Genomic DNA, 23945 nt, shown 5'->3' on the forward strand with positions numbered 1-23945 from the left:
GAGACTATTTAGTCACTGAGAAACGTTTTAGGTCTTGTCTTTGGTGGGTAATCGGTGATGGCTGAGTGCAGACAGAGGTCAGATCACACAGTTCCCAGCTGGGACGTGAGCGGCGTCCCGGTCTCGCTGGCGGTCCGCACACAGAGCAAGGGAGGGAGGCCGCCTGGAGGGGGAAGCCTTACTCTAACGTCTGGTGTCAAGTGCACGAAGCTCCTGCAGAGCGCGCAGTGCCCAGGCTGGGGGAGACTAACAGAGTGCTTGCATTTCAGTGCCCTCGACGGTTCCAAAGACAACCTCGGAAACCCTGAAGCACAAGATAAACCCTTCAGCGGGAGAGACTTTCCCACACGCCGTGGACGTGTTGTTGTACACGCCAGGTGAGGCAAGCGGCTTGCTTATTGCTGCTCTTTTCAACACTCTGGGGACACGGGGTTTGTGTTTGAGGTCAGCCCCGAAGTGAAGGGGGACAGGACCTGTGGTAGGACGAGTGGGGACCAGGCAGATTTCTACTTGTTGAGGTGAAGCCCTCAGTGAGGAGATGAAGCTGGGTAGCCGCTCATGGACTCCACCTTGTGAAGACCAGAGCCCGGGAGCCCGTGGAGACCCCGCATCGTGGAGGCTGGAGCTGGGGAGCCTGCGAAGACCCCCGCATTGTGAAGACCAGAGCCTGGAGGCTGCAGAGACCCCGCATCTTGGAGGCCAGAGCTGGGGGGTGGAGGGGTGGCCGCAGAGACCCCCACATTGTGAAGACCAGAGCTGGGGGAGCCCGCGGAGATCCCACATCAGGAAGATCAGAACCTGGAGGCCGCGGAGGCCCCCGCATCATGGAGGCCAGAGCTGGGGAGCCTGCGGAGACCCCGCTTCGTGAAGACCAGAGCCTGGAGGCCACAGAGACCCCACATCGTGGAGGCCTGAGCTGGGGGAGCCCGTGGGGACAGATATGGGGTGGACACTCCATGGAGACTCCGCTCCAACCCAGCTGTTCCTCACGTTGCACAGCACTCTACAGTTTAGAAAGTGCTTGCACTCACACCCTTTCCTCTGGGGGCACTGAATCCACGCTGCTGTCCTAAGCGATTGCACCCAGGATCTCGTCTTAGGAATTGTCAGTGCATTTGCACGTCTGAACGCGTGACCACACGGGTCCTCTTCATCCGGCACGGCTGTGCGGCCGTCTTCCCGGACGCGGACCTCCTGGCTCCCCACAGGCTGCGGCAGAACGAAGGTCGGACAGGAATGGGTGCTGCCGCAGGTCTAAGCAGGAACGAGGATGCTTTTCTTTAAGTCTGACTTGTAAAGAATTGCGGCGGGAGGGTTGCTTGCGGGGCTCACCGAGTTGGAAAACAAAGGATGTCATTCTGGGCACTAAAGAACCTTACGGTCCGGGCACTTTGCTTCGGCTCATCAGAGTGTGAGGTGAGCGACAGTGAGCACCATGGATGTGCTCCCCTGTCCCCTTCATGGTTCTCACTCCACGGCTGTCCCCCAGCTCACCGGTTCCAGGTGGCCATATGGCAGCTGGGTGGCAAAGCTGTTTCCCAGTGGAGAAGACAGTGTTATCTCTTCACTGATCGTCCCGAAGACGCTGCAAAGTGACAGACTGAGCGTGAAGGAGGACAGAGCCCGGTTGGACCTTGCCCCACTGGAGACGGACCAGATTGCTCCAGTCAAGGCTCCTTGTTGACTCTAACACCACAGACTGAGACAGTTTTCATCGTGGTGTCTGGATAAATGAGTATTTTTAGACCTAATTTGGTTTCCTGTACATTAACATTGACTGGACTCTGGGCCTCCTGTCATGATGGGCTAGGTAACTCTGAGAACATCTAGAAGGGCCAAACCACCATGAAGAACGGTGGAGCCCCTTTCTCCTGTGGATTGTCTGCCAACTCTGGAAGTGGTCTCTGAGAAGCGAGGAACGGAGCAGAGCTTTGGCCAGCACCGAGGGCAAGAGGGACAAAACCAGCCAGGACCTGCTGAGAAGGGGAGTCCTGGTAAACCCGTTAGTGTGGCTCCAGACTGCAAGGGTTACCCGAGTGTTAAGGAGCCAGCCCTCCGGCACTGAAGCCCAGCCTCAAAGCATCCCAGTCCCTGGTGGGCTTGAGGAGTGTGTGGGGCGGTATCTCCCCAAGGGGGCCCAGAGGCCAGTGGAATGAATACCCCAGAAAGGTCGACACATTTGTGTTTCCTTGATTTATGACAGAGGTGATACGACCGAGCAGGGGTTTGAGGGAAAGACAGTCGTCACCACAAATGACATTGGGACATCGTGCATCCGTATGGAAAACACGAAGCTTGGCCACACCTCAGGTCACGCACAGTGCCAAGTGGATGGAAAGGTACATGGGAAGGCACTAACAAGCATAAATGAATGAAGCAGGCAAGCTCCTAGCAGCTGACATAGAGGAGCATGTTCATGACCTCAGGGTAGAGAAGGAAACCGTATGGACGCACTAGCCATGAAAAGATTGGAGGATTTGACTACTAAGATTATGGACTTTAAAAAGACACTTTCCGGGTGCCTGGGTGGCTCAGTAGGTTAAGTGTCTGCCTTCAGCTCAGGTCATGATCTCCGGGTCCTGGGATCAAGCCCTGCGTCAGGCTCCTTGCTCAGCAGGGAGCCTGCTTCTCCCTCTGCCCCTCCCCCTCAACTCATGCTCTTTCGCTTGCTCTCTCAAATAATAAAATCTTAAGGAAAAAAAGAAAAGGACACTTTCAAGAGAGTGAACAGGGTAGTCCAGACTTGGACAGGATGCTGGTAACACAGCAGAGCCAACAAGTGGCTCAAGTCAAGGAGAATAACACCACCCAGTTCAGAAATGAGCAAGAGACAGAACACCTCCCCACAGAAGATTCCCTCCACATGGCAGTTAAAGCCATCAGCCACTTGTGCAATCAGGGAAATGCAAACCAATCACAATCCAAAACCCCAAATCCTCACACTGTTAGAAAGGCCAAGATGCAAGACCGACCCCGCCAAGTGTCAGTGAGAATGTGGAGCCTGAGGTGTGTCACACGAAGCAAAAATGAACCATTGGGACTTCGTCAAGATAAAAAGCTTCTGCACAGCAAAGGAAACAGTCAACAAAACCAAAAGACAACCGACAGAATGGGAGAAGATATTTGCAAATGACATATCAGATAAAGGGCTAGTATCCAAAATCTATAAAGAACTCATCAAACTCAACACCCAAAGAACAAAGAATCCAATCAAGAAATGGGCAGAAGACATGAACAGACATTTTTCCAAAGAAGACATCCAAATGGCCAACAGACACATGAAAAAGTGCTCAATATCGCTCGGCATCAGGGAAATCCAAATCAAAACCACAATGAGATACCACCTCACACCAGTCAGAATGGCTAAAATTAGCAAGTCAGGAAACGACAGATGTTGGCGGGGATGCGGAGAAAGGGGAACCCTCCTACACTGTTGGTGGGAATGCAAGCTGGTGCAGCCACTCTGGAAAACTGTATGGAGGTTCCTCAAAAAGTTGAAAATAGAGCTACCATACAACCCAGCAATTGCACTACTGGGTGTTTACCCCAAAGATACAAAAGTAGGGATCCAAAAGGGTACGTGCACCCCAATATTTATAGCAGCAATCTCCACAATAGCCAAACTGTGGAAAGAGCCAAGATGTCCATCGACAGATGAATGGATAAGGAAGATGTGGTATATATATATACATGGAATATTACTCAGCCATCAGAAAAATGAAATCTTGCCATTTGCAACGACGTGGATGGAACTAGAGGGTATTATGCTGAGCGAAATAAGTCAATCAGAGAAAGACAAGTATCATATGATCTCACTGATATGAGGAATTTGAGAAACAAGACAGAGGATTATAGGGGAAGAGAGGAAAAAAGTGAAACAAAACACCAGAGAGGGAGACAAACCATAAGAGACTCTTAATCTCAGGAAACAAACTGAGGGTTGCGGGAGTGGAAGGGCATGGGAAGGATGGGGAGGCTGGGTGATGGACATTGGGGAGGGTACGTGCTGTGAATTGTGTAAGACTGATAAATCACAGACCTGTACCCCTGAAACAAATAATATATGTTAATTTAAAAAAATTAAAATAAATAAAAATAAAAACATGTTTGGGTTGCTTTCCTCTTCAGGGCATCTGGACCCAGCAGAAAAAGTGGAGGATGCCCGCCCCAAGTTATGGTGTGCTCTGAATGAAGGCAAAGTGACCGTGTTTGATGCTTCCTCTTGGACGATTTACCAGCATTGCTTTAAAGTGGGCACTTCCAAGTTGGTGAGTAAACACGGTGCCCTGCGACACGGCAGCTTCCCAGACCGGGCTGTGGGCTCCGGAAAGATGGACACATCCACCCGTACACGGCAGTGGGATGCACGTTATCCCACAGCATCGCCCCGTTCGGTAAACAAACAGGAGGTTGCATTGTGAGGTTTTTCACTAGATGCAACCCCGTCCTATCCTGTCAGTGAGCGGACGGTGGCTTTAGCTGCCCCCCAGCCTGGAACCTGAACATGGATTTCAGTGATGCGGACGCAGAGTCCTGTCTCGTATCCATATTCCCGATCCCAAGCAGAAACGTGCATTATTTTAACATATTTGGGGTTGAGAACCAAGAACAGTTTAAAGCATGTCGACATGATGTTAAGGTTTGAGCTTTTAGACTGATGACTTTAATTAAGTGAAGTTGATCACGATAGTTTGTACGAGAACAGCCATCCCCACCCCCCTCAATCCAAGGTGCTGGGGCGGGCAGTGGGACGCGGACTCAGCTCTGCTTTTCCGAGACTTCGTAAGGCCTCTGAAAACCGTGTCTTACGTCCCGCGCTGCACGGTGAGGTGCCCACAGGCACCAGGGCCCTGGCGATGGGCCCCACCCGGCACGTTTCAGGTGCATCCTGGTGTTTGCTGGTGAGGAGGCGCTGCTCGTCCGGGACTGCGGCCTGAGGTCCAGCTCAGTGAGCCCAGCGCCTCTCTTCCACACCGTCCCCCATCTCAGGGTACGTTCCCACCGATCATCTGGTGGGAGTCATCTGCTCAGGATGCCCTCAGCGTATAAAAGAAGCTGCTGTCCGAAGAGGTGTTGCTAGGAAAGCCCTCACCTCCCTCCTCCTTTAAGGTGAAACTGTTTTTTCAGGTTTAAGGTGAGAACAGTCTAGCAGAGTTAGGTACCTCAGTGTTCAGCATCACCAACTTTGGTGGCCACGTTCCATCATGTAAACATAATGTGGCAATCTGGGGCACAGTCTAAGCTTTCAAAACTGCTGTGAACAACAGAAATGCCGTGAATTCAGATGCGTGTTGCTGGGGGCTGGGCTCGTTCTTCACTGAGTGAGCAGCAGACCTCATGTTAGGTACCAGGATAGCAAGAGGTTACTAAATTATTTCCCCCCCTAACCACACAGTGAGCCTCAGACGATAAAGTAACAGGACCCAAGATAAAATATTTACTAAGGTCTAATAATGCTTGAGACCAAACAAACAAGAAGGAGAAATTGAGGAAATCATTTTTATTCTAAATTTAATTTTTTCCTGTTGAATCTTAGTAATATGTATTTCAAAGATTTTTTAGGGATGCCTGGGTGGCTCAGTCAGTTAAGCATCCACCTTCGGCTCAGGTCATGATCCCAGGGTCCTGGGATCGAGCCCCACATCGGGCTCCCTGCTCCGCGGGAAGCCTGCTTCTCCCTCTCCCACTCCCGTTTGTGTTCCTTCTCTCGCTGTGTCTTTCTGTCAAATAAATAAATAAAAACTTAAAAAAAAAAAAACTTTTTAATAACAGAATAACTTAAAATCCTAGTTAAAATAAAATCAAAAGGCTGCATTATGTGGCCATCTCTGCTGGTCCCAGTCAGGCCAGGTAACATTTAGGTAAAGCAATAAATTCTCCCACTTATGTGAAAACACCTTTGTACTCATCTCACTGAGATACTCTGTACTGTTTAACAAGAAAGAAACTCGGATAATTATCTCAAGAAAATGCTGCCTCCTCTGAAATTTGAAGTTCAAAGTAGTTTAAGATATCTTTGGGCCACTAAAGAAAGACATTTTACTAGAATTATTATTATTATTATTTTTTAAAGATTTTATTTATTTGAGAGAGAGAGAATGAGAGAGAGCACATGAGAGGGGGAGGGTCAGAGGGAGAAGCAGACTCCCCGCCGAGCAGGGAGCCTGATGCAGGACTCGATCCAGGGACTCCAGGATCATGACCTGAGCCAAAGGCAGTCGCCTAACCAACTGAGCCACCCAGGCGCCCCATTTTACTAAAATTATGCCAGGTCTCAGGTAGATGCCTCAAAAGAAAGGGCTTTTTTTTTTTTTTTTTTTTTAAGATTTTATTTGACAGAGACAGCGAGAGAGGGAACACAAGCAGGGGGAGTGGGAGAGGGAGAAGCAGGCTTCCTGCGGAGCAGGGGGCCCAATGTGAGGCTCGATCACAGGACCCTGGGACCATGACCTGAGCTGAAGGCAGAGGCTTAATGAATGAGCCACCCAGCCTTTTAATACTTATTTTATTTTTGTACCAAACAAGTAAACTTTTTAAGATTTTATTTATTTGTGAGAGAGAGAGTGAGCACAAGGGTGGGGGGAGCAGTGAGAGGGAGAAGCAGGCTTCCCGCTGAGCAGGGAGCCCGATGGGGGCTCGATCCCAGGACTCTGGGATCATGACCTGAGCCGAAGGCAGATGCTTAACGACTGAGCCACCCAGGCGCCCCAAGAAAGGACTTTTTCAAATGATTAATTTTGAAATTAGTAAGCCAGCATCCTTTTCTAACCTACGGGAATATTTATTGGTAAAATTAAAACTATCAGTTTTTAGGGGTGTCTGGGTGACTCAGTCTGCCCCCCCCCCGCTCGTGCTCTCACTCTCTCTCACAAATTAAATAAAACTGGGGAGCCTGGGTGGCTCCATCGGTTAAGCGTCTGCCTTCGGGCAGATGTGCCCGGGGCTCACCGAACGGCCCGCGTGTCCCCCGGAGCAGAGGCGTGGTGTGGGCCGTGAGCTGTAGGGTAGGACTGCGGTGGCTGATGAGCCGTGACTGTTGGCGGTTTCCCCCCGGCCTGCGTCAGAACTGCATGGTGATGGCGGAGCAGAACCAGGTGTGGGTCGGCTCCGAGGACTCGGTCATCTACATCATCAACATCCACAGCATGTCCTGCAACAAGCAGCTCACCGACCACCGCTCCAGTGTCACGGACCTGGTTGTGCAGAACGGGACGCCCAGGTACCGCTGGGCTCTGCTGGGACAAGGGACCCTTGCGCTCCTGGGTGGGTGGGGAGCCCCGAGCAGGAAGGGCTCCCAGCCGCTGTAGGCGACTGCCCGTGGGGCCAGGCCGGCCGTGGAGAGCGAAGCGGGTCTGTCACAAGCCGAGTCAGGTGATGTTCTTGTTTCTGGTCCTGAGCAAGGAGGAGCGGTTCCCCTGCAGGCCAGCTGCAGGGTAGGCATGGCGGCCAGTGGCCACGGGTACGTGGCCTTCCTTGCCCGCTCTTGGGGTCTGGGCGTCTGCCAAGAACCTGCCGCTTGCAGATACATCATTCCGGTTCTCCGGCTTCACACGGTGCTGCCCGTGTCCAAATCTCCCTTCTTATACGGACGCCAGTCATACTGGATGAGGGTCCACCCTGTTAACTTTAACTTGAATACCTCCGTAAAGGCCCTGTTTCCAAGTACTGTTGCACTCTGACGTCCTGGGGGTTAGGACTCCAGCGTATCTTTTTGGGGGGATACAGTTCAGTCTGGAAGATGCGTCTGCTTCATTCACTGTCTTTGCCGTATTAAGAATGTCAGCCCAGAGGCAGGCACCCCGTCTGTTCTCTTTGCTGTGTGTCCTGTGCTTAGAACAGGGCCCGGCACACAGTAGGTGCCCAGGGGAGCCTGGAGAATGAGGAGGGGTCCCATTTCCCTCTGAAGGAAGCAGAGGCTCCGGGAGCAAGGTCACCTACTGCAAAGAGGCAGCCCTGCCCAGGGCGTGGGTGCTCCCCCCCGCTCTGCTACTCTCCTCCATGCAGCCCCCCACTGCCTTGTCCCCTGAGTTTTAGGGGTGCCATCTGTCCTCAGGTGGGCCCGCTCAGAACATAAGGCACTGACCTGAAAATTAATCACTCTCGGGCTGAAGGGGCCGCGCATCGCTCTGGCTCGTGCCCGCCCCTCTCCTGTAGCCGCTGGTGGCCGACGCGGCGCTGATTTGTGAACTTGGCTGGGACGGGGCGCGTGCTTGGTCTCGCCCTGTGTCCGGGGCTAGATTTGACTCCGTGGTCGTGTTAGGGTTCTGCAGAGCGGGCAGCTGCAGGGCAAGGAGAGGCATCCCCAGAAAACCATTTTTGCCTGCTGCATCCGTTACGTCGTAACTAATTGTTCTATCCACAGGGATGGGGTTTGCTCAGGTGGTAACTGTACGTAATGGTAACTTTGTACTCCTCGGGGTTAAAGCCTGTTCGAGCCAAACCTGCTCTTTGTGTGTTCACACCACCAGCAAGGTGTATTCGTGCAGCAGGGATGGGACCATCCTGGCGTGGAACGTGAGCACCCTGCGAGTGACCAGCAGGTTCCAGCTGCCGGGCGGCAGGCTCTCGTCCATCAGCCTGCATGACGGCTGCCTGTGGTGCTGTAAGTTCTCGGTCCCCCGCTGTCCCCAGGGGCGCCGGAGCCCTGCTCCAGCAAGAGGAGACTGAACGCGAGCTCGAGGCCTATTTCCTTTGCTGTGCACCTTCCCAGCCTTCCAACTTGGACTCCTCTGTGCTCGCTGGCTCCGTGCTCGTCTCCTGTCTGTGTGGCTTCTCGGGCCTCCCTCCCCGACAGTGGCCAGGACGCTGGCATCCTCCCACCTGCTGCCTGTCTCTCTCCTGCTCACCTCTGCTCTCGCCGGGCCCTGCTTGGAGCGTGAATGCAGCCCCCATGCCCCCTGGAATCATCACTGCTCCTTCCAGGAGCCCTCTGTGGCCCTGTCACTTTGTGTGTGACCCACGGCCCCCCAGCCGAGGGCAAGCAGGGCAGGGCCTGCCGGGCACACCTCGGCACAGACCTCAGGCCAAGACTCTGTGGAGCTCGGCTGGGCATCCTGCCCGGGGTGTGACAGGAGGTGCAGAGGCTTGGCCTGGGGGCGTAGGTCCTGCATTTCTGAGCATCCCAGAGCACATTGTCTGCACTTTCAAGTCTTCCCTGGGCTGTCCCAGATGCCAGGGTGATGGTCATGAACGTAATTTTTTTAAACTTGAAGCATATTTTACATATGGTAAAATGCACAAATGTGAGGTACCTAGGTATTTCCATCACAGCGGAAAGTTCCTCTGTGCCCCTTTCCAGGTAGCGCCTGCCCAGAGGCCACCCGTTGTGGATTCTGCCGCCTGGGGCTGTGTTGCCTGTTCCCGAGCCTTCCCCACACGGACTCCGCAACAGGGGCCCTTCTGTAGCCGCGCTGTTCACGAGCCTCTTGTGCGCGGGGCCACCTGTGATGTTTGTTTTCGGCTCACTCCCGCGATTGCGGAGTTCGATTTGGTCATACGAATATACTGTGATGTGGTCATCCAAGGGTTAACCCGGCATTTACCCCACTGAGAAACCGTCCCACTCTTCTCCAAAGCTGCTGCACCATGTGGGTTCCGATTCCTCCGCACCTTCACTGTGCTGGTTTTTACTGTCAGCGCCCCCATGGCTGTGTGCGGTGGCGTCCCACGGTGGCCGCCCTGCCTTCCCAGCCGCGTGCCGGGGTGCGTGCGCCCTGTGCGTGTGTGCGTGTTGTCTACAGCAGCGGCCGCGCGCCAGTCTGCTCACTTCTAGCGCCGTTCCGACAGCTCGGGTGGGAGCCCGCCGTCCCCTCCGCCCCTTTCCCTTTCCCACCTGTCCTTCTTTGCTTTTGTTACTCCGTCTAAAAGAATGCAGGAAAGAATTTTTTATATTTAGTTTATTTTCCTGTCTTTTTAGCTCTACATTTTTTGCTTTACTTTTTAGTGGTTGCTCGAAGGACTGCAGTATCAGCCTGCCCTTCTCACGGCCGACCTTAACATGTCATGTAAGCTCACAGCGGTATCAGCAATTCCATTTTCTGCCCCTTTTGCTACTATTGTTAAAAGCAGTATTTTATTTCTACAACTGTGATAAACCTCAGAAAATATTTTTTAAATTTTTGCGTAAGTACTCACTGATTTTTGCCCATATGTTTACCATTTCTGGGGTGCGTGGTACCTGGTTTCTATCTGCATCGCTTCCCTTAGCTCAAGCATTTCCCACCTGAGTCTGCTATAAGCAAATTCCAGGCTGATAGACTGTGTTTTTTTCCCCCACACTTTAGAAATATCTTTCCATCGTTATGTAGCTTTGTTTGTTCCTGATGAGAAGTCAGCCCTGTTTCTTACTGTTCGGCTGATACATCGTGTCTGGTTTCTGTGGCTGCATGGAAGCGTTGTCTTTGCTTTTCACGAGTCGGATGAGAGCGTGCTTAGGTGTGAAGGTCTTCATGTCTATCTCACTTACGGTTTACTTTCGTGAGTCGGGGAGACTTTTAACCATTATTCCTTCCAGTATTTTTGTGCATTCTCTTTCTCCGTGTCTTCTGGGATCTTAATTGTGTGTGTGTGTGTGTATTCTAGAATTATATTAGAATATAATATAAATATATATAATAATATAATAATACATATCTCAGGCTACTGGATAATGTCCCACAGGTCTCAGGCACGGCTATAATTTTTTCCTTCTTTTCTCTGCTTTAGCTTGGTTAAGACCAGACCCTTTCTTCATCTGTGTCCTGTCTGCTGCTGGACCTGTCCAGCAAATTTTCATTTCAGTTCGAGAATTTCCATTTCTCTTCTAAAGTCTCCATGTCCACCCATCCTCTTTATATCTTCCTGTGAGTTTTTAAATTTATTCGTAATTGCCGGTTGAGCTCCTTCTCTGCCGGATCCTGGGTCATCTGTGGGTCTGCTTGTGTGCACTACTTCTTCTGTTGGACCCTAGTCGTATCCTCGTGCTTCGCGTGTGCAGGAGTTACTGTATCCTGGATGTTGTTGATGACACATCTAGGAGAGTCTGGTCATAGCCTTCTTTAGAGACCATTAGGTTTTGTTCTAGAAGGTCATTAAATTACTTACTGGCCAATCATTTTATTCTTGTGTAGAGGCTCGGTTTTTGGCTTTTCTGGGGTAAATATATTTCACTTTTGACCTTAGTCTGGAGCACATAACACTTTGTTCCGGTGCACAGTCTTGGTTTTTGTAAGCACAGCTCTTTTAGGGTCGCAAGGGAGTGCCTGAGGTATGTACGAAGCCTTCTAGCCTGATGAGCTACTATTTTGAACTGTTCCAATTCTGCCTTCTGTGCTTATGCACAGTTCAGGAGTCAGCCAAGGATTTGAGAATCTATACATACATTTTTGGGCTCCCTCGTTTGGGGGGTATTCCTTCTTTCCAGCCACATTGGCAGCCCTAAATCATACCCTTAAGCAAGGTGGACTGTGACAGCGCTAGAACATTTATTCCTCAGTGTCCCACGGAGAACTGGGAAGTACCCCCAGGGAAACCTGGGTGTGTGTGCAGGTTATGGGGTTTACTTCTTTTCTTTCAAGGACCATATGCCTCAGCCTTGATCTCCAGTGTGTGTGTGTGTGTGTGTGTGTGTGTGTGTGTGTGTGTGTGTGTGTCCAGCCCAGATGCGTTTTGGACTACCAGAGCTGACCAAACTCTGGGCTAAAAGGTGCCTATTACATACAGTGAGGGAGCGAACAGAGGACAGAATGCCTTTTATTTTCCAAGTTAATACAATAAGTAGTTTTCCTATTTAGCAACAATGAGAAAAGTGGGGTTTCTTCAGGTAACAGAGAGCGCATGCCTGAGAAGTGTTGTCCTAAGTCTCTTTCTGAACAAGAGTAACAAGTGGAAACCTCGGTCCCTCATCAGATGTCACCAGTGCAGAGACTGGGACCAGGTCAGGGTCTTCTCACGTCGGGCCGTCGGTGTGCTCGGAGGCAGCGCCTAACAGTGAGGGCCGGCCAGGCGGTGCGTCTCGCTCCTCCCCAGGTGCTTGGTGAGGTGAGCCTGAGGGGCTGCGATCTTCCTCTCTAGTCCAGTAATGTGACCTCAGACCTGTGTGTCTTCCCCCAGGGCAGCGTGGCCAGCTGCCCTTGCTCAGGCACCCTGCGCCTGAGTGCTGGGTCGTTTTCTAGGAGGGAAGCAGACCCCGTTCCCACACCCCGTGGTCTGCTGTGGCCTTCAGGTGGGTGCGTTCAGTTCGGGCTTTGCCGCCAGACAGCTGGTCACTTTGGAGTCTGTGTCTTCATTTGAAAATGAGACCGAATACTACCCTTACCCCTGCAGAGCTCGCTAACGGCTACAAGATGCAAGAGGCCAAAGCGCCATCATCCTCAGAGTGCTGCGCTGGGGACAGTAGCCCTCCTCTGTTGCTCCACTGCTCACGCCCCTCTTGAGCCTTGTCTTGTCCCGTGCCCCTTCCTATGGGGCCCCTTCCTGGGCTCTGTGTCCAGTGCACTGAGAGGGGGCCTGAGGGGCACAGGGCGGGCCCGGTGTTCCTAACCAGCCGCAGCATCACGAGGGCCTCACCAGTTAGCCCAAGTGGATGATGGCATATCTGGCTAATGGGCCATCATAGGACGAGGTTTTGCTTATGAGGTCTCGGGAAAACCACCCTGTCCCCAGCTTAGAAGAAGGAGAGATGGGATGGCAGCTCTCGGTTTCCATGACTGAAACCCCAGCTGAGCTTCCAAGTCCTCGGGGCGGCCAGGGGCAGGGGGCTCCTGTGTGTGGAGGCTGAGTGTCGGGGGGGCCTGCGGTGCGCTGGCTGGCGACAGGAAGCCAGAGCGGCGCACCTGGGGGCTCCCGCCTCCCTCTGCATCCAGCTGGCGCCCCCCCACCCGAGGCCGTGCCCGCCTGTCCCCATGTCTGTGATGCTGGCGCAGTGGCCTCAGTGCAAGGGGCAGGGGGACGCGCAGCAAACTCGCAAGGCAAGAGCGTGCGGCCGCCTGCAGCTCTCTCGGTTTGCAGAAAGCCACGTTCCTTGAGTGATTCACAGACGCGGAAGCACGTGGAGATGCGTGGCACTGTCGCCTTCACTTCTCATGCCAGACGGGGAGGACTGGCTGTGGCTTCAGGCGGTGGGAGAGGAGGAAGGGTCCCAAAGCTGCCGTGTCCTCGTCAGTAACGGCGGGGTGATGGCCACCGGGGCCGTGAGGTGGCAGCGCGTGGCAGCTGGCTGCCCAGGAAGACCTTCCCAGCCGCTTCATCCCTGTGCCCCAGATGCGCCCCCGGCCCTCACACTCGTCCCTCCGCTCTGCAGGCACCGGGAACAGGATTGTGGTTGTCACGTCAAGCGGACTGCTTTGTCAAGAACTGAAGATTGGCGAGAACGTTGGGGACATCGGCATGTCCTTCCTCAGTCTCCAACTCCTCCCCGAGGTATCTGTCCCCGCAGCGCCGTGGGGACCGGCTCCCTGGAGCGCTGGGCCACCAGCCACAGCCTGACTTCTGTTTCAGCAGGAGCAGCTCTGGGTGGCGTGTGCCGGATTCAACAGCATCTACGTCTGGAGCCTGAAGGACCTGACCCGGCGCCCTCAGGCGGTTCACCTTCAGGACTGCTCCGAGGTCAGCTGCATGATCACGGTGAAGAAGCAGGTAAGGCGAGGAGCCACACCTCCCCAGAGCACCCCCCCAGGCTCCAGGAGGACTTGGATTTGGGGGTGCACCATTCCACCCAGTACACCGGGTAAAGCACACCTACAGGGGCCCCCCTTCCCGGGCCAGGCTGCGTGTGGCCGACGCCCCCTCCGTTTCTCCCTGGCAGATCTGGGTAGGCGGCACAGGTCTGTCACAGGGGAAGTCCAAAGGGAAGATCTACGTCATCGACGCCGAGAGGAGGACGGTGGAAAAGGAGCTGGTGGCCCACATGGACACAGTGAAGACCCTGTGCTCGGCAGAGGACAGATACGTGCTGAGCGGGTCAGGCAGCGGGGAGGGGAAGATCGCCATCTGGAAAGTTGAGTAAACGTGGGTGAACATGCTGAAAAGGTCTGTGTTCTGCCCCCCTTCTGGTGCCCCCCAGAGAAGGTGGGGTGGGGAGCCAGTCTGGGCCCCCAGCGGGGGCAGGCAGTGTGTCGGACTTTCCTGATTGAACCGTACCAACAGCCTTTCAGGTTGGGGTGCTTCTCAGGCAGGCAGCTGGATCAACTTGCTAATTGGCTCTGCTGTGAAGTTACCCTGTGTGTTGTCTAGAAAGTTCCAGAACCCACGACTAGGGGCCAGCATAAGAGCCGGAGGGAAGCGATGTAGCCAAATCACGTATGACCGGCAGACCTCAAGTCTCTGGTTTGCATTTCCTCTACTTCACTCATTCAAATATACAGTAAGCACCAGTTTGCAGGAGACCTACAGCCTTAGGCTGACCTCGTTTCCAGCAGTTTATGAGAGGAGGTGTTCTTTAAATGACATCTTTGTGGTTGAAGAGATTTGTGCCTGCCCCTTGCTGCGCCTGCTCAGAGCAGGTGACCGAGGAGGGGACAGGGAGGGGACAGCACTGTACTCAGGGTGTCTGGACAGGGGCTGGGCCAGCTGAAGCAAGCTCTGTGTTTCTTTCCTTTAACTAATGCCAAGTTTTTATAATGAAGAAACCTAGAGAGACTTTGCTGCCAAAGATCACAGAGGAAGAGTTCCACCTAAAATAGCCCTATATAATCGAGTTTTCTAGTGAAGTTGCTGCCACTCACAGTCCCGTACCCTTCAACCGTCTGCTTCTTGTGAGTATCATCTCTGTCTCCGTAGATGGTGCTGTATTATTTAACGGAAGATGATCTTATTAGCTATAAATAAGTATTTGCAAAAACAACCTCTTACCCGTTTTTACTGTAATATTGAGATGTCCCTCCCTCGGTGTCCAGCAAGGAAGGTTTTGACGTAGTTACTGGATGTGAAGGGAGCATCCCCCTGATGGCACCGTCTGAGGGCCTGCGGCCTCTCCCCCGACGGACCCACCATGAGCTCAGCCACAGATGGGGCTGCTAGACCCTCTGCCCTGGGCTTGTGCCAGGACCTCACTCACCCTGAGAGGTCACAGACGGTGTTCATCAGGCCCCCAGGACAGGGCCGAGCTCAGTAGCGTCCAGAACCTCCAGATGAAAGCTTTGACCAGGCCTTGCGTTTGTCTGCAGGACCTAAGCGTTTTGCAGGGTCCAGATGATGGACCCGATTTTGGGGTGTTCTGGGAATGTGGTGCAGAGAACAGCTAGGTGGCCTTAGGCCCCCGCGACTGCTTACGAAGAGGGTGTGCTCCTGACTTCTAGAAGGAAACAAAGGTTGAATTCTCCTTTTGTAAACACATGAAAAATTAGTCAAATCCTGTCAGAAATACTCATAAATTATTTCATGTCAATCCACACATAACCAGGTATTTTCACCTTGTCAATAATAAATTCCTTTGTTTATTAAACGCTGACATCCTGTCTCCTTACTTTCCCCACATTCACTGGTGGGAGAGAGCTATAAAATAATTCAGGACCATTTTGGGTTTGCTCTTGATTCTTTCTAAGCATGCATTGTTATTTTAATGCAGACTTTTCATTCCCTTTATTCTTGGTGATAATTTCCAAGATCTTACTTGACAGTGATAGAGTGGCCGGTGGGGGTTGTTAAAATGGAAAGGGCACTTTATGCCTTCAGTGTTTCCTCTGTGCTTTGAAGAGGTTCCGTGATGAATGACTTGTCACGGGAAGCCCCGGATGAGCTGGAATTCATTAGACCGACGACGCCTTCCCTGACTTGGCTTCAGAAACCTGAACTAAGTTGGTACCAAAAAAAAAAAAAAGTGTTTATCTTGAACGAGAAGCCAGTTGACCCTAATATGATTTCAGCTCTCCAGCTGTATTTCAAACAGTAGAAGAGAAAGCTTGCTTCGGGTGCCGGCCCAGCGCTACGACGCCCATCACAAGCTTGCCCCACTCCATACTGCTGCAGTTGTCCAGATGGGCGCTTGGTACCGTCTTTACGATCTGCTCTCTGGATATGTGAACGCATTGGCTGTTCTCAAATGACAACCTTGGAATCGGATGTGATTGTCATGTCTGAATTAAAAGCACATGACTCTGCCCATTTCTAGAAGATTCCTTAGGAAGATGAAGGGGTGCTTTCTCTGCATGGCTGGGGAAGGCTTGGATAGAAAGCCAGGCAGAGTTGCCCCACTGCCTGGAAATGTCTGTATTTCTTGCAGCGAGGCCATGGGATCTCCGGGTGAGTAAGAGGCTCAGACACTCAGGAACTAGTGCTGCTACCGCTCAGCTGTGGCATGACCTTCAGCTGCACAGGACTCCAAAGCTCTGGGTTTCTGTGCCTTGGAACAGGGAGGTGGAACAGGGCCCTAGGTGAGGCCAGAGGACCGGGGGCCCTAGTCCAGGCCTAGTCCATGAAGTCCTGGGCTGGTGGGGTGACTAAGAAGGGCACTCCACTGCTGGGCCCTGGAACGGCCCAGAGAATACTCCAGCCAGGCTGCTTTGCTGGGCGCTCGTGAAAATACTCAGAGCTTATAAACACGTGACTGCAGCTGCAGTGGCCCAGAAAGGCCAGTCCATGTCCTGTGCCCTGTGGCTGTGTCCTGTGTCCTGTCCCCTGTCCCCTGGAGATCCCAAGATGAGGTCATCCTGGCTTTGGGCAGGCCCTAAATGCAATGACAGGTGTCCTTGGAAGAAGACATAGACCAACACACACATCATCTACAAGAGATGCGCTTTAAACACACCAACCTGGGGCGGAGGGTTGGGGGGGCGCCGTGAAAGCTGGAACAAGCACACCGGGCAGACAGCACAGTTGTGGTATGGCTATTCGCGTCAGACGAAACAGACTCCAACTCAGGTGTGCATAATGCCAAAAAGACAATTCTGTTCCTTGTGATACTGTTATTAATCCATAAGACATAATAATCCCATATATATATATATGCACTTAATAGAGCTTCAAGACACATGAAGCAGACGTGGTAGAACTATAGGAGAAAACAATAGATCCACACTAGGAGTCAGGAGATTTTCACACCCTTCTCTCGGTAAGTGAGAGAACCAGTAAACAAAAACTCAGCGACGACATAGAAGGTTCAACACCATCCACCAGAGTGACCTGACGTTACAGAACACTACACCCCACAACAGCAGGATACCCCTTTTCAAGTGTACATAGAATGTTCATCAAGCTAGATCATATGCTGGACCATAAAATAAGTGTGAAAAGATTTAAATCTTACAGAATATGTTCTCAGACCACACCAAACTTCAATAAGAAATCAACAGCAACAATGCCCTTAAAATCCCCAAATTAAAATTATGTTGGAAATTAAACATTACTTCCAAATAACCTATGGGTCAAATAAAAATATTACACAAGAAATTAAAAAAGTACAAAATTCGTGGGATGCAGTTAAAGCAGTGTTTAGAAGAAAAGTTATCACTTTAAACACCTCTATTAGAAGAAAGATTTAAAATTAAACTTCCATCATAAGAATATAAGAAAAGATAAAAGCATATTTAATCCAAAATATGTAAAGGAGGGAAATAACAAAGATAAGACCAAAATCAATGAAATGGAAAGCAATCAACAAAGCCAAAAGTTGGTTCTGTAAAGTAATTGGTAAACTCTTGTAAAACCAATCGAGAAAAGGAGCAGACACAAATCACCAGTGTCAGGAACGAAAGGCAGGCTGAAATCTCATCAAAACAGTAGGTGAGGGTGCCTGGGTGGCTCAGTTGGTTAAGCAACTGCCTTCGGCTCAGGTCATGATCCTGGAGTCCCGGGATCGAGTCCCGCATCGCGCTCCCTGCTCAGCGGGGAGTCTGCTTCACCCTCTGACCCTCCCCCTTCTCATGTGCTCTCTCTCTCTCATTCTCTCTCAAATAAATAAATAAAATCTTTAAAAAAAAAACAGTAGGTGAACAACTTTATGGCAATAAATTTGGTGAAATGTACAAAGTCCTTGAGAAACAACTGTATGAAGCTGAAGCCAATGCAAGAAGAAATAGAAAATCTTAATAGTCCTACATCTATTAAGGAAATTGACTTTGGTCAAAAACCTTCCCGCACAGGAAATCGCGGGCCCTGTGGGTTTCATTAGTGAATTCTAACAAAAACTCTTTAGGATGGAATACTAGAATCCCACAGAAGTCTTTCAGAAGGATAGGGAGCACTTCCTGACCCATTTAGGAGACCAGCATGATGCTGTACTAAACCCGGACAAAAGATCTTACAGGAAAATAAAAGTACACATTGGTTCCCCTCATGAACATAGATGCAAAATGCCTGAACAAAGTATTAGCCAGTTGAATCCAGCAACATTTTGAAAGGATAATACAGCATGACCAAGTGGGGCTTGCTTCAGGAATGCAAAGTTAATTTAACATTCGACAATCAATCTGGAAATTCCACGTTAACAGAATAAAGGAGAAAAGCCACAGTGGTTATCTCAACAGATGCAGGAAAAAACTGACAGAATAAAATAATCGTTCACAATACATACCCTGGCAAACTGAGAAGCAAACATCCTCAGACTGATACAGGGCACTTGCGGGAACCCACAACGGACGTCCCCACCTGACGGCCGCAGACCCGGCTGCGCCCCTCCAAGACTGGGAACAGGGCAAGGACGTGCACTTTCATCCCCCCATTCAACACCACACCGCAGGTCTTGGCCTTGGCACGAAGGCAAAAATAGATGATTAAAAGATTGGACAGGAAGGACAAACTATTTATACACAGCCAGCATTATCAATTACATAAATCCTAAAGAATCTTTTTTTAAAGGAAGTATTAGACCAAGCAAATTTAGCAAGATCGTGGGATACAGGTCAATACAGAATAATCACTGCATTTCTATATTAACAAACAACTGGAAAATGTAAAAATATGACTTACGAAAGCATTAAAAGCACATCAGATACAAATAAATTTAATGAAAAAGATGTGCTAGACCTGTATACTGAACTCAAAAACACTGCTGAGAGAAATTTTAAAAGGCCTAAATAAATGAAAAAGTATACTATGTTTATGGATGAGAAGATTAAATATTCTAAAGATGTTCTCTCCAAGTCAGCCCAGGAGATTCAATGTAATTCCAATCCAAATCCCAACACAATTTAAAAATACATACGTTGACAATTCGACATGCGCAGGTGTGCACGCACACATGGAAATGCAAAGTTGAATAGTCAACCTTGGAGAAGATTGGAGCTGGAGAACTCACAGTACGTAATGTAAAGCTTCCCCCAAAGCTACAGTGATTAAGACGGTAAGAGTGTGGGCATAAATAGATCAATGGAACAGAAAGTAGGATCTAGAAGCATACGCATAACTGACTATCAGTTGATAAAACTGTCAATTGACAGTTGATATTCAACAAAAGTTGCAAGACAATTCAGTAGGGAAATCTTTTCCACAAATAGTGCTGTAACAACTGGATAAATGTGTGGAAATAGGAAGAAGCTCAACCCTAATCTCACTTCAAAAAATTTAATTCGAGGTGGTTCATCTAGATGTAAAACTTTAACTTCTAGAAACAAACACAGAATATCTTTGCAACCTTGGTACAGATAAAGATATCTTAGAGGGCGCCTGGGTGGCTCAGTTGGTTGAGCGACTGCCTTCAGCTCAGGTCATGATCCTGGAGTCCCTGGATCGAGTCCCGCATCGGGCTCCCTGCTCAGCAGGGAGTCTGCTTCTGCTTCTGACCCTCCCCCGTCTCATGTGCTCTCTCTCTCTCATTCTCTCTCTCAAATAAATAAATAAAATCTTAAAAAAAAAAGATATCTTAGAGAAAACACAATAAAAGCTAAATAGGAAAAAAAATGATAAATTGGACATCATTAAAATACATCATTAAGAAGTTAAAAAAAAACAAACCTAGAAGGAAATATTTACAATGCTGGATCTGATGAAGACTTATACCCATGACATATAAAGAGCTTCTACAAATCAATACAAAGACAAACAGCCCAATTAAAAAATGGGCAAAGGATACTTTACTAATGAAGATATATAGATGCCAATTTGAAAAGATGCTTAAAATCATTAGTCATTTAGGAAAGACATTAAGCCACAATGAAATACTACTTGATAGTCATTAGAATAGCTCACATTGGGGCGCCTGGGTGGCTCAGATGGTTAAGCGTCTGCTTTCGGCTCGGGTCGTGATCCTGGGGTCCTGGGATCAAGTCCCGCATCGGGCTCCCTGCTGCTCGGCGGGGAGCCTGCTTCTCTCTGCCTCTGCGTCTCTCTCTCTCCCCCTGTGTTTCATGAATAAATAAATAAAATCTTAAAAAAAAAAAAGAATAGCTCATATTAAAGAGTCACGATAATGAACACAGATGAGGATACGCAGCAAATGGGGTTTACTGTGTATACAGCAGTCGTCCACTGCTGGATAAAAATAGCACAGCCACTTTGGCAGAACTGTTTGCCAGTTTCTTTTACTTTTTTAAGATTTATTTTATTTGAGAGAGAGCAAGCAGGAGCACAAGCGCGAGGAGGGGCTGAGGGAGCAGGAGAAGCAGACTCTCCACTGAGCAGGGAGCCCGACACGGAGCTCCATCCCAGGACCCCGAGATCACGACCAGGGCCAAAGGCAGACGCTTAACCATCTGAGTCACCCAGGTGCCCGTTTGCCAATTTCTTTTATTTTATTTTATTTTATTTATTTATTTGCCAGAGATAGACACAGCGAGAGAGGGAACACAAGCAGGGGGAGCGGGAGAGGGAGAAGCAGGCTTCCTGCTGAGCAGGGAGCCTGATGGGGGGCTGGATCCCAGGACCCTGGAACCATGACCCGAGCCGAAGGCAGACGCCTAACAACTGAGCCACCCAGGCGCCCCCCGTTTGCCAATTTCTTAATGACACATACCTACCATACATCTCCACGATTCCACACCTCGGGGTTGTTTGTTGTTTTTTTCCTTAAGATTTATTTATTTTAGAGAGAGAGAGAGAAAACCACAAGCAGACTCCCCGTGAACAGGGATCCCAACACGGGGCTTGATCTCACGATCCTGGGATCATGACCTGAGCCGAAATCAAGAGTTGGATGCTTAACCGACTGAGCCACCCAGGCGCCTGAAAGCAGCCAGGCAGAAAGGCTACAGACTCTGTTTCCATCCACATTTAGTCCAAAACAGACAAAATTAATCCATGCTAAGTTCCTATCAGTGGTTGCCTGGTATCTAATCAATGTAAACGTAGGACTGGATTGAACTGGAAGGCGTCAAGAGAGAACTTTCTGCAGTGAGAAAGATGTTCTGTGCAGAACGCGCGTGTTACTCAGAGGTGTGCATGTGTCAAAACTCACAGGCTCGCACACTGTGTCTGTCGCCGTATGTCGGTTCACCTCAATCAAAAACCAGAACAAAAAAATCACTATGGATCCTACAGCTGTTGAAAAAGACAGTAAGGGAATATTTTGAATTTGATGCCAGTGAATTTGACAACATGGCTGGAACGTAAACATTATTTCAAAGGCACAAACCAACAAAGCTCATTCCAGAAGAAATAGCCTGAAGAGCCTCATTTCTAATCAAGAGATTTAACCCATAGTTTAAAACCTTCACATGAAGACAATTTCACAAAGAATTCACCAGTGGGGGCGCCTGAGTGGCTGGGTTGGTTGAGCATCTCACTCTTGGTTTTGGCTCAGGTCATGATCTCAGGGTCGTGGGATGGAGCCCTGCATTGGGCTCTGTGCTAACATGGAGCCTGCTTGGGATTCTCCCTCTCCCTCTGCTCTGCGCCCTCCTCACGTGTTTTCTATCTAAAATAAATAAATCAATCTTTTAAAAAATTCACTGATGAATTCTTCCAAACATACAAGGATAACATGTAATTTCTATGCTAATTTTTTTCATAAAAATAAGGAGTGAACACCTCCCTATCTCATTTTATGATACCAATATTACCTTGATACCAAAACCAGACATTACAAAGAAAAAAAAAAAAACACCATTTCCCTTCATAAATATAAACATTAAAATCTTTAACAACATTTTAGAAATTCAAATCCAGCAATAGCGGCACCTGGGTGGCTCAGTCAGTTAAGTGTCTGCCTTCGGCTCAGGTCATGATCCCAGGGTCCTGGAATCGAGCCCCGCATCGGGCTCCCTGCTCCGCGGGAGGCCTGCTTCTCCCTCTCCCACTCCCCCTGCTTGTGCTCCCTCTCTTGTTGTCTGTCAAATAAGTAAATAAAATCTTAAAAAAAAAAATCCAGCAGGGACGCCTGGGTGGCTCAGTTGGTTAAGCAACTGCCTTCGGCTCAGGTCATGATCCTGGAGTCCCGGGATCGAGTCCCGCATCGGGCTCCCTGCTCGGCGGGGAGTCTGCTTCTCCCTCTGACCCTCCCCCCTCTCATGCTCTCTCTCTCTCATTCTCTCTCTCAAATAAATAAATAAAAATATTAAAAAAAAAAAATCCAGCAATAAGTGAAAAGGATAATACCTATGACTGAGTAGAATTCATCCCAGAACTGGTAGGATATTCGAGACCATGATGTAATTCACCGTATTAACAAACTCAAAACGAGGAACACATGCTCATTTCACTAGATTCAGAAAGAGCCCATGAGGGAATTCAGCGTCCGCTCAGGACGAAAGCTCGCCGTCGTACTTCATGGCCAGAGACTCAGTCTTTCCCTCGGAACTCAGGAACAAGGCACACTTCTTTCTCTCTGAGACTAGGAGAAAATAGTAATCAGCACTTGCAGCCTTAAAAACCTAATAATAAGGAAAACGCACTAAAAACCAGGACAGAACATCCAGTTCAACATTTCACTGAAGATGTACAAACGGCAAGCCCAGGAAGAGATGCTTGGCGTCCAAGTGCTCGCGGGAGCCGCCCAGTCGGGGACTGGCCCACCCTGGGTGAGCTGGCCCGGCCGGGGGCTGGGAAGCACAGGCAGCAGCCTCTAGAGCCCTCGCTCATGGCTGTGGGAGCAGAGTCGTGGGGCCCCCCGGGAACGTTCGGTAGCTTTTTATAACGTTAAAAATACACCTAGCACGTGACTCGGCAATCCCCCTTAGGTAGTTATTAATGAGAACAGAAATTCTACATCTACCCAAAGTCTTGTGATCCAATGTTTGGGGCAGTTTTGGGCACAATAACCAAAAAGTAGCAACAATCTCAATGTCCATCAACTGTTCTGTGGAGTATAGTCATTTAATGGGATCCTGATCAACAACAAAAAGGGAACAAATTAGTGATACTTGAAATAACATGGGCCCCCAAAATGTAAACTGAGCAGGAGAAACGAAGCACACGGTGTGATTCTACGGTGACACAAAGCGGATCCATGGTTGTTACACTTATAAGCGGTGGGGGGAGGAGAGGCCTTACAGAGGGGCACAAGGGAACCTCTCCGTGTGACAGAATACCCTGCCGTGAGCACGTGTGGTAGGAGTTTCTGTGTGAGTGTGAACACAGGTTTTCATTTCTCTCGGGCATACCCCCAGGAGTGGAACTGCCGGGCTGTCCGCAGAAGCGTTTGTCATCAGAGGTCGTGATTGCAGTGGTGGATACACACTGTATACATTTGTCAGAACGTATCGCATTGTGCACTTCAAATTGGTCCATCTTATTGCATATAAATCATGCCATACCTAATTTTTAAAGCAAAAAAAAAAAAAAAAAGAAATCAAAGAAACAAGTCACGATGAATCATCGGTTACATACTTTACTGATGCAGTGTTCAAATGAACAAAATGATGCCAAGTCTCTGCTCACTTTGTACCGTGCAGGCCCAGCCAAGTCCAAAGCCTCCTGAGCCTGGTCAAGAGGCCGCTTCGGTAAGGCCCTCACCCCCAGAGCGGCCACCCCCGCCAGAGCACTATGGGGTATGTGCACTGCCTCCAAATCCCCCTCTCCACGGAACCTCCTTCCAACCCTTCACAAAACTACCCTGGGAGCATTTCAGATTGTGTTTCCTTCTCTGGTCTGATTGCTTT

General features: G+C 49.8%; 1 protein-coding gene across 7 annotated transcripts in view; it reads left to right on the forward strand.

Moving 5' to 3' along the window:
* DENND3 (DENN domain containing 3) overlaps positions 1 to 15427 on the forward strand; it is a 53958-nt gene extending 38531 nt beyond the window's left edge. For 6 of the 7 annotated variants that reach the window (XM_035012012.1, XM_035012014.1, XM_035012015.1 and 3 more), the window contains 7 exons: positions 270 to 377; positions 4129 to 4268; positions 7065 to 7219; positions 8469 to 8602; positions 13280 to 13398; positions 13477 to 13614; positions 13784 to 15427. In XM_035012012.1, coding sequence (XP_034867903.1) covers positions 270 to 377; positions 4129 to 4268; positions 7065 to 7219; positions 8469 to 8602; positions 13280 to 13398; positions 13477 to 13614; positions 13784 to 13984 — 995 coding nt within the window. In that variant the 3' untranslated portion in view covers positions 13985 to 15427. The remainder of the gene's footprint in view (positions 1 to 269; positions 378 to 4128; positions 4269 to 7064; positions 7220 to 8468; positions 8603 to 13279; positions 13399 to 13476; positions 13615 to 13783) is intronic. The other variant, XM_035012013.1, reaches the window with a different exon arrangement.
* Positions 15428 to 23945: the final 8518 nt, after the last annotated feature.

This window comes from Mirounga leonina, unplaced genomic scaffold, assembly GCF_011800145.1.
Source record: "Mirounga leonina isolate KUSES-001 unplaced genomic scaffold, KU_Mleo_1.0 Mir_165, whole genome shotgun sequence".
Lineage (NCBI taxonomy): Eukaryota > Metazoa > Chordata > Mammalia > Carnivora > Phocidae > Mirounga > Mirounga leonina.